Source organism: Etheostoma spectabile, unplaced genomic scaffold (assembly GCF_008692095.1).
Source record: "Etheostoma spectabile isolate EspeVRDwgs_2016 unplaced genomic scaffold, UIUC_Espe_1.0 scaffold00004708, whole genome shotgun sequence".
Lineage (NCBI taxonomy): Eukaryota > Metazoa > Chordata > Actinopteri > Perciformes > Percidae > Etheostoma > Etheostoma spectabile.
In genome coordinates, this window is record NW_022603182.1 from 82,387 (window position 1) to 92,558 (window position 10,172).

Here is a 10,172-nt window from a genome sequence, read left to right on the forward strand (position 1 = left end):
TAACAAATATAATCAGACCCACACATCAGCTGGTACACAGTCTCCAGTTGTTTTAATTATGACAGAGTAGCTGGCAAAGTGCTCTACATGAGATCTGTTGCTGATTTTAATGAACAACAGACTGGAGATGATCCGTGATCTGAACGGATTTATCTCTTTGACTTCTAAACTTAACTATCAGCCTCACAACATGTGTTATGTACAGAATAAGTCTTTAAATCAGACAAATAGCAATTAAAATCCCTCCGATTCAAAAACAGTAAAAAGTTTATATAAAACGTCATCATGTTGTAAACCAATCAGGTGTTAAATCAGCTGAAAAGCCGGCGTTTCCCAGCATGCTCTGGGTCCGCCTGGCTCTTACAGTCGGTGAAAAGCAACTGCGCCGCCTGCGTCTCAGAACTGCGGCCGCCTTGCTCTCGTGAGATTTCCGTTGCCCACGTGTGCATGACGTCAGAGCAAGTCGGGATCAAGTCGGACACAAATCTAACCGGCATGCAACGGGCGCCGATCGCCGGTGATCGATTCTGCGCAGACCTGGCTCATCTCGAACGAGCCTACTGTGACAAAGCCTTCACAACATCTGGAACTTTAAAGATTCATCAGAGAGTTCACACTGGAGACAATCTACACAGCTGTGATCAATGTGGGGCAGCTTTCACACTGAAGAGTACGTTAATAATACATCAACGCAGTCACACTGGAGAGAGGCCGTACAGCTGTGATCAATGTGGTAAAACCTTTTCTAGGAGGGATGGCCTAGTAATCCATCAACGTGTTCACACCGGAGAGAAACCGTACCGGTGTGAACAATGTGGAAAAACCTTTACTTATTATAGTGGCTTTAAATCTCACCAGCAGATTCACACTGGAGAGAAGCCGTACAGCTGTGATCTATGTGGGAAAGCCTTTACTCATAGAAATGGCTTTAAAAAACACCAGTTAGTTCACACTGGAAAGAAGCCGTTTTGGTGTGAACAGTGTGGGGAAACATTTTCTCGGATTAGTTATCTTAAAGGACACCAGCGCATTCACACTGGAGAGAAGCCGTACAGCTGTGAACACTGTGGGAAAGTGTTTTCTCAGAGTAGCAGCCTTAAATTTCACAAGCGTGTTCACACCGGAGAGAAGCCGTACTCGTGTGAACAATGTGGGAAAATGTTTTCTCGGAGTAGTGGCCTTAAAACACATCAACGCATTCACACTGGAGAAAAGCCGTACAGCTGTGATCTATGTAGTAAAACCTTTTCTGGGAGGGTTAACCTCGTAATCCACCAGCGTGTTCACACCGGAGAGAAACCGTACTGGTGTGAACACTGTGGGAAAATGTTTTCTTTGAGTAGTACCCTTATAAAACATCAACGCAGACACACTGGAGAGAAGCCGTACAGCTGTGAACTATGTGGTAAAACATTTTCTGAGAGCGGTAGTCTTAAAAGGCACCAGCGTGTTCACACCAGAGAGAACCCAAAATAGTCTAATAGTAATTAGCTTTAAATAAGCAAAACTACTAAGAGACATATAAAAGTGCAGCTTCAAGAAAAAATAAACAATAACTATATCTATCTAGATAGATATGTGTATATGTTAATGTAATCAAGTATCCTGTATTATAAATTAGGGCTGCACGATTATGGCCAAGATGATAATCTCGATTATTTTGATCAATATTGAGATCACGATTAATTATTATATTAAATCATATTGATTTGCTTAGTTTGTGGAGAGGCAGCGGATGCGAGGACATTAGGTGCACCTGTGAGCTAACAGACACTAACTAGCAACGACTAGTACTGGTCACTGCTGTTGTCTGAAAAACAACACAGACGGACAGATTAGACATTTGTATATTATGTCACAAAAAGTTAGCTTGTATTTCTATTATTTACACTTTCAAAATAACTGAAAACTAAAAAATGACATCTGCAAAAGTTTGGGCACCCTGCAGAGTTACCTTGGGAGTATCACAGCTTGGAAATGCTTCTTGTAGCCAGCCAAGAGAGCCAAGAGTCTTTCATTCTTTTTTGATGTATAATTTGCTGAAATTGTATTGACCCATTTTTCCTTCTACTCGTGAAATGTTCCCTGTGCCATGAGAACAGCTGATTGTGTTCAAGGGGAGGTTTGCGAGCTTTTGGCTAATTCTGGGATTTTTAACCCATGTATAATAATTTGTTTTATTCATTTGATCTGTCTTCTTCTTAAATAAACTGAACTGAGTTGAACTTTGACATTTAGTTTCTTCTTATTTTACAGATTTATTCTTTTAATAACACTCTTATGACATCATACTTCAGGTTATCACAAACATTCAACATCAACACACATCTGGAGATATGTGGTTTTCATTGGAACTTCCCTTCAGAAAATGGCGTAGTGTTGTGGCGATGTTGTGCGTCCATGTTTGGTTAAAACCTCGGCGCTCTGTATCAACCTCTCTTTCTTTCCCATGAGCTGATGTTTTTGAGGGATAACAGCTGATTCCCGTCCATGTTAATGTCTCCCATTCAGGTCTCAGCTCGCCGCCACAGGGGTCCGACCGTTCTCTTAATGCATCCATGGGTCCGACCGTTGCCACACGTTACACTTCTTCTACTTCTTTTTAATTGCGCCTTGCAACCAGAGAAGAAGAAGCTGCATACGTTGGCACAAAAAAGAAAGCCCAGGTCTGGTGTAGTGGTTATAGCCGGTGTGATTTTATTTTTTATTTTTCTTCCTTTCAGTTTTCATTAGTAAACTTCTTTTTACTCAGTAACGATAGGATTTGTAATGTAGCAAAATACAATCCTTTACCTTAAAGTCAAGTACCTTTTAAAAACTGCTCAATACAGTAACGTAAGTAATGTATTTCCTTATTTTCCACCTCTGTCAATACCTCACTGTCAAGTGTGAATTAAATGTACCAAACTGAGTGAACAATGTGAATTTCCCCTCACCTGTTATACGTATAAAGGGATGTCTTTCTTCTACAACTGTGTTACTTCTTAACATTAATAGAATAATTCTACTACGTATGAATTTCTGTGTTGTGCATTTGATCCGATGACGCCGTGACATCTTCATAACTACAGAGTCAGAGAGACGTCAGAACCAGTCCAACCTGTTCCCAGAGCCAGTCAGTGTGAGAGAAGTCCCCCATCAGATGATGGAGTTCTACTATCTGTCCACTAGATGGAGCTAACTGACCATCTAATGAGCTGAAGATCAACAACTTGTACAGCAGCAGGTATCTCTCCAAGTGGCCTCCGTGTGACATATACATCGACGTATACGTTGTACATTTAGCTTTTAATACTTACTACCTTGATTCTTCCTCCACAACAGCCCCTGTTTCTCGTGTGGCCCCTTGGGTAAATTAATTGCCCCCCCTTTCCCTAGGACAATGTATGTAGGAGACAGGCTAAATTATTCTCATACATCTGCTCATACGGGCTACTTAGGTGTGTTAACCTTTCTTAAAGTCTTAAAGGTCATGTGTGACATCTGTTGTTAATGAGAATAATGTATCCCACATTATTACATGTGTATGTATTTGTATAGATTTGTCTTTAATTAAAAAAAAAATAGTTGAAATTTATGAGTTCTTGCTGCCAGGGTTGGTCTCTGTCTTAAAGGGCTGAGGATGAATACTACGTCTCTGTCTTAAAGGGCTGAGGATGAATACTACGTCTCTGTCTTAAAGGGCTGAGGATGAATACTACGTCTCTGTCTTAAACGGCTGAGGATGAATACTACGTCTCTTTCTTAAAGGGCTGAGGATGAATACTACGTTTCTGTCTTAAAGGGCTGAGGATGAATACAACGTCTCTGTCTTAAAGGGCTGAGGATTAATACTACGTTCTGTCTTAAAGGGCTGAGGATGAATACATCGTCTCTGTCTTAAAGGGCTGAGGATGAATACTACGTCTCTGTCTTAAAGGGCTGAGGATGAATACTACGTCTCTGTCTTAAAGGGCTGAGGATGAATACTACGTTTCTGTCTTAAAGGGCTGAGGATGAATACAACGTCTCTGTCTTAAAGGGCTGAGGATGAATACTACGTCTCTTTCTTAAAGGGCTGAGGATGAATACTACGTCTCTTTCTTAAAGGGCTGAGGATGAATACTACGTTTCTGTCTTAAAGGGCTGAGGATGAATACATCGTCTCTGTCTTAAAGGGCTGAGGATGAATACTACATCTCTGTCTTAAAGGGCTGAGGATGAATACTACGTCTCTTTCTTAAAGGGCTGAGGATGAATACTACGTCTCTTTCTTAAAGGGCTGAGGATGAATACTACGTCTCTTTCTTAAAGGACTGAGGATGAATACTACGTCTCTGTCTTAAAGGGCTGAGGATGAATACTATGTCTCTTTCTTAAAGGGCTGAGGATGAATACTACGTCTCTTTCTTAAAGGGCTGAGGATGAATACTACGTCTCTTTCTTAAAGGGCTGAGGATGAATACTACGTCTCTGTCTTAAAGGGCTGAAGATGAATACTACGTCTCTGTCTTAAAGGGCTGAGGATGAATACTACGTCTCTGTCAACCATCTTCGTTGAGCTGTAGATGGTTCAGCTCACTCCATGTGACAAAGTCCCCCACCACAGCTCTGTACTCAGCCTCGTCCCCCTCGCTGATACATCCAACCACAGCAGAGTCATCAGAAAACTTCTGAAGATGGCAGGACTCTGTGTGGTGGTTGAAGTCTGTGGTGTAGATGGTGAAGAGGAATGGCGCCTGGCTAGAGCTTCAGAAGGCAGGACATGACAGATTACACATCTGTCACATAGTCAGTTTGTATTCTTAAATACCAAGTCTCTTGCTGTTCCTTGACTAGTTGGCCCCCCCTGCTCTGCATCGCTCCAGGTAAGTAGAAAGCAATCTGTTATGCACCTTGCATTGCACTAAAATGTCCACATTTGGACCTGAATCCAACAATAACTTTACTTGACACTCACATACATTGGTTTTCAGGTAAAAAATGTTGGTCAGGGGTTTAGTTACTGTTTGAAAAAGGAAAATAATTGTTAGATGAATTATGATATAATGCAGATGAAGTATTTATGACCCATCAAAGACGACAAAAGGATACATCAGTTGTCGGGGGTCTGATTTAAAGGAAATGGTACTCTTTAAAAGTGTTGGGGTCTAGCGTTAAACTAATGAGGAAGAATTTGACATATCTAAGTTAACCAAAATGTTTCTCTTTCAAATGTTACATCTGTATCTGTCAAGTCCTGACCATTCCCTGACCGGGAATTGAACCGGGCCGCGGCGGTGAGAGCACCGAATCCTAGCCACTAGACCATCAGGGAGTCCCATCTATAATGTTTGTCTTTGTAGATGTGAGTTTCCTTTTCACTTACTGGAATGACTCATATTGTTTTAGGCGAGGAATGGCGCCGTAGTTTTAGATGTTAAAATGTGCGCACAAGAAAGCTGAGGGATTACTGTGGGGAAATGGAGAATGACTAGGTTAACTGAAGATTTTAAACATGTGAAAATTAACAGAACATATGAACACGTTAAACATATACGGGCATATAACATATACCTGCAGTCTCAGTCTTTGGATGGTAGTGGTAGCGTATGCGCCCCGTCATAGTTACCGACAATTTGTTGATGAATGAGTATTTCACATTGAACACTTAAGATTGGGGTTCATTTAAAAACAGGGAATTGCCAGTAAAGATAAAAACAACAGATTCAGCAAGGAGTCTAATACGTTGCCACTAATGACTTTAGTCACTTCACCAAGCTATGTCATAAGAGTATAATGTAACTGATACAAATTCAAGTCAACATATGGTTTGTCTTCCACCTATGTAACATCAGCAAATGGCAGTGGTGGGATTTGAACCCACGCCTCCAGAGAGACTGGAGCCTAAATCCAGTGCCTTAGACCACTCGGCCACACTACCTGCATGTATCAGTACTCCACATCGTGAGACACACAGGGACCGTAACTAACGGTATATTTGTCAATGTCATTGGAATAAAACTTTCGCAAGGAAAAAGCCAATACTTTATGGGAAAATGTTGTCACTCTTTGTCATTTTCTCTGGCATTGTTGATTATTAGAATATTGTAACCAGCATTAAGTGAGTAGGTTTAGGTCTGTGTTAATATGGGCTGAGCATTTACCTGGGCTGAATTTATGAACATCTTCTTTTGCATATTCACTGTAAAGAGCCATTACTCCTCCAACTGCCAACTATTGTTCCAGAGACAATAGGATATACAGTTTTAGATTGCAAGGTAACTGTCCAAGACCAAAGACTTCATTGAAATACCTCAAGTGTTCAAAACAGTTTGTCAAAATGGGAAAGGTCATGTTTTTGATTACAAATTCCAGCACAGTGGTTCATTTACCATTCAAAAACAAAGTACAATCATGAAAACACTACTACTTAGACAGAATGAACCTGGTCAGGTGGCAATGAAAGAATTCCAGAGACGTGGACCCTCTGGCACAGCCATACTTGGTCAGGACAACACCCCCCTTCTTGATAGTGCCCTTCTTGATGGCTCCATGCGCACCTGGTCCAGCAGTGGCACCACCATGAGGTCCTTCCGTTTGCCCCTCCCAGTTGCTCGTAACAGAGAGAGGTCCCCTGCATCCCACTCAAATATATATGCAGGCAGAGAGACGGCTCATGAAGGTGGGACCAGACGTGAGATTTTTTTCGCAGCCCACGCTCACGTTCAAATTGATAAATGCCGTACTCTGCGTAGGAATCGGCGTACCCCCGTCCTACGCCTGTTTTAGGTCGTATGCACATTTCATAAATAAGGGCCCTTGTGAGCACAATAAAGATTTCTTAAAGAAAGGTTTGTACTTTATAGTTCTAGTTTTTTCCAGTTCTTCTGGTCACACTTGGCACTATTTCACATGGTTTGTCTGTAGTTCTCTATTCTGTCAGGGCTTAACTCTGTCTCCCACACCTATTTTTTTTTTGTTTCTTGTTATGTCTCGGGAAGAAGTATTGTGCTTTTAGGTCAACCATCCATCTGTACATCAGAATCAAAAACACTTTATTGATCCTTGAAGGTAGCCTCTGGAAAAAAGGTGCACCTTAGAGCCGGATTTGAACCAGCGACCTGAGGATTTCAGCTCTATACCTCTACAATCCTCCACTCTACCAACTGAGCTATCGAACGGAGCTACCATAGCCATACGCACTTCTCATTCTGTGAATGTGATAACACGGGGCCCCCCTGGATCTGACACTCTTTAGGGGATGTAGCTCAGTGGTAGCGTGCATGCTTCACAGGTTTTATGGTTGATTGTATGAAATTCTTTCATATTGGAACTAGTTTTGCTTGAACACTGTGACAACACATATCCTGTACTGGATATGGAGGCACTGACTATTTTTTGTCTAATCTTCTGGATTTTGTCTATGAAGAAGGAGGCAAAGTCATTGCAGGCCTTGTTAGATAACAGTTCAGATGCTACTGGTACTGGAGGGTTGTTAACCTATCGACAGTAGCAAACAAAGCACATGAATTATTATTGTTTCCAGAGATAATACAGAGAAGACCTCCTTGCCTTCGTTAGTTCCAAATTATAAATGCAAAGTCTCTCTTAAGCAGAAAATGCGTTTGGATTGGTAGGAAATGGAGATGGGCGTTGCCAAGAGGAGGCGCCTTTTTGATTGACAAGAAATGGATATGAAGTCTGGTCAGGATTGGCAAAAAATGGAAAGGAGCTTTGAGTTTGATTGGTGAGAAAAGAAGATGAGAAAGTGGACAAATATGTTCTGGGTCATGACAAAGCATCTAGGGTTGATCTTAGCCTTTGTGTGAATACATAGGTCTCCACATACATTGTTTTTATTAAGATTGATGACCAATTGTTAGTATTTCCGAAACTTTCCCAACCATTGCAATCACTTTCATAGCCTCGTTGGCGTAGTAGGCAGTGTGTCAGTCTCATAATCTGAAGGTTGTGAGTTCAACCCTCGCACGGGGTATGTGTTTTAAAATAAAAAAACACATCTGATGCGGGTAATACATGACAGGTGATTGAACACTGGCACATAGCACATACATGGAAGTGTGATTCTGGTTATTTCTGAGATCAACAATCTCAGGAAGGCTTTTTTCAATCAATTAGGAAAAATGGGAATGCATACTCTTAATAAGTAGACTTCCAGTATTTGCATAACCAAGAAACAAGCATGGGCGTTGTGATAGGATGGTGTCGTTCATCATTGTTTCTGAGATCAACAATAACTTCAGAAGTTTCGAATTCAATGGCTACCTATGGTTTCTTTCTAGGAGCGGTTCAAATTACGTTGCACTATTTTGTCTAATTGCTTAGGTCATAATATTTCCAGAGACTTATTTCTTTCAGGTAGTTAATAGTTATGGTCAAATGAAGCTTCATTAAGCTTTCTGAACAATGTTCTTCATTTTCTGAACGCATTCACTCAGTAGTGTTTTATTATTGGTTGTGCATCTGTGATTGCCCTAGAGGTCTCTCAGTCCAGCACCTCTCCCCCTCATCTTTGTTAGTTTACACTGTCCAGCATAAATCACTGACACCATACCTCACACTCATCCATGCATACACACTCACCACTGACTAAACTGACTACCACCATCATTGAATTGTCATTTCTTTTATTGTAGTAATATAATCGCATTTCCTTCAACCTTTGCACACGGTCTTTTGTCCTGGTTGTTCATGGGGTCATGACAAAGCATCTAGGGTCAATCTTAGCCTTTGTGTGAGTACATAGGTTTCCAGAAACATTGTTTTTATGGATTAAAGACCAAATTGTTAGTATTTCTGAAATTTCCCGACCATTTCAGCAGCTTTTATAGCCTCGTTGGGGCGCAGTCAGCATCGAAGGTTGTGAGTTCAACCCTCACACGGGGCAGGTGTTTACAGACAAAAAAACACAACTGATGCTGAAAATACAGTGACAGGTGGTTGAACAATAGCACAAGCATGTGAATGGAAATTGTGGGTCTATGGTTATTTCAGAGATTTGCAGTGAGTGTTGTATTGTCCAGCCGAAAGACAACAGGTGTGTTTCCTTTCGTCTATGATTTATATCGTAGCAGTGCAAGCATTTATCCCAGGTTTGAGTTCCAGCCACAGCAGTTGCATTTAAAGGTTTTGAAGCCATATACAACATTACCATTACAAGTGTTTACCCAGGTTTCTTCTTTTATTCAGTGATAATTCAATTTTCAGACAGCACAACAAGCACTTTAAATGTACATGTTTTACACTTTCTATTTTACTGTATTTATGTACTTGTACTGTAGTGTAGTATATTTATTGTATTATGCTCCAGTGTTATGGGTGTTACGGCAGGTATGAGCACAGTTTCTATTTTATGGATGAAGTAAATTGAGATGCTGTGTAAGTTTACTCTTCAGCAGGTGGAGACTAAGTACTGGCCTTTTTCAATAAAGTATTGACTTTTTCCTTGCAAAAGTTTGTTTCCAATGACATTAACAATCATACCATTAGTTACGGTCCGTGTGTGTGTCACGATTGGTGGTGTGATGGTGTGCGCAGGTAGTGTGCTGAGTGGTCTAAGGTGCTGGATTTAGACTCCAGTTCTCTGGGGTGTGGGTTCAAATCCCACCACTAAATTTTGCAAATGTTACTTAGTAGAGAGAGAGAGAGAGAGAGAGGAGAGAGAGAGAGAGAGAGGGAGGAGAATGAAAGAGGACTGGTGGTAATTATGGCAGCAGTAAAGGTAATGGAACTAATACTAATAATAGTAGTAGGGCAGGGCATAGTAGGGCGTCCAGCAGGACCACGGCAGCAGCAGTCTGAGAGGGGAGAAAGCACAAGGGCCTCTGGAAAGAAGACATTAGTTAAATGCAAGCTTTTATCCAGTATCACCAAGTACTATCATAAAGATGATCACCTACACACCATCGTTGCAGGGGGCACCCAGATTTGAACTGGGGACCTCTAGATCTGCAGTCAAATGCTCTACCACTGAGCTATACCCCCACACACTCTATGTGGGATAGCTTATGGGCAGTAAAACAATGGCTGGGCCTCCACCATGTGGTTACCTTCACAGTCTGAGAAAGTATCAAATCTCATCTACTGTATGAAAGGGAGTTAAAGAAAGAAACAGTGTACTCTTCTATAAAGGCCCAGCTGAATTTATGTTAATTACAATAGATGTCAACACTAAGCGCAGAAGAAACGTG

The 10,172-nt window shown here is 41.2% G+C and overlaps 1 protein-coding gene and 2 non-coding genes across 3 annotated transcripts; 1 reads left to right on the forward strand and 2 right to left on the reverse strand.

Annotated features, from left to right (window-relative positions):
• Positions 1 to 410: 410 nt before the first annotated feature.
• On the forward strand, positions 411 to 1,670 carry LOC116677252 (zinc finger protein 239-like). Its single transcript, XM_032507853.1, has 2 exons — positions 411 to 803; positions 1,056 to 1,670. The coding sequence occupies exons 1-2, from the start codon at positions 448 to 450 to the stop codon at positions 1,474 to 1,476; spliced, it is 777 nt and encodes a 258-aa protein (XP_032363744.1). The 5' UTR covers positions 411 to 447; the 3' UTR covers positions 1,477 to 1,670.
• A 4,150-nt stretch (positions 1,671 to 5,820) lies between these two features.
• On the reverse strand, positions 5,821 to 5,902 carry trnal-uag (transfer RNA leucine (anticodon UAG)). Its single transcript has one exon. It is a non-coding gene; the product is annotated as a tRNA-Leu (tRNA).
• Positions 5,903 to 9,894: 3,992 nt separating this feature from the next.
• Positions 9,895 to 9,966, reverse strand: trnac-gca (transfer RNA cysteine (anticodon GCA)). Its single transcript has one exon. It is a non-coding gene; the product is annotated as a tRNA-Cys (tRNA).
• Between the last annotated feature and the right edge of the window lie 206 nt (positions 9,967 to 10,172).

What these genes read in the sequence shown, in the direction of transcription:
- LOC116677252 (XM_032507853.1), top strand. Translation starts at nt 448, where the DNA reads ATGACGTCAGAGCAAGTCGGGATCAAGTCGGACACAAATCTAACCGGC. An exon ending in ACCGGAGAGAAACCGTACCG is followed by an intron (nt 804 to 1,055) that starts GTGTGAACAATG and finishes GAAGCCGTACAG; the next exon opens with CTGTGAACACTGTGGGAAAG.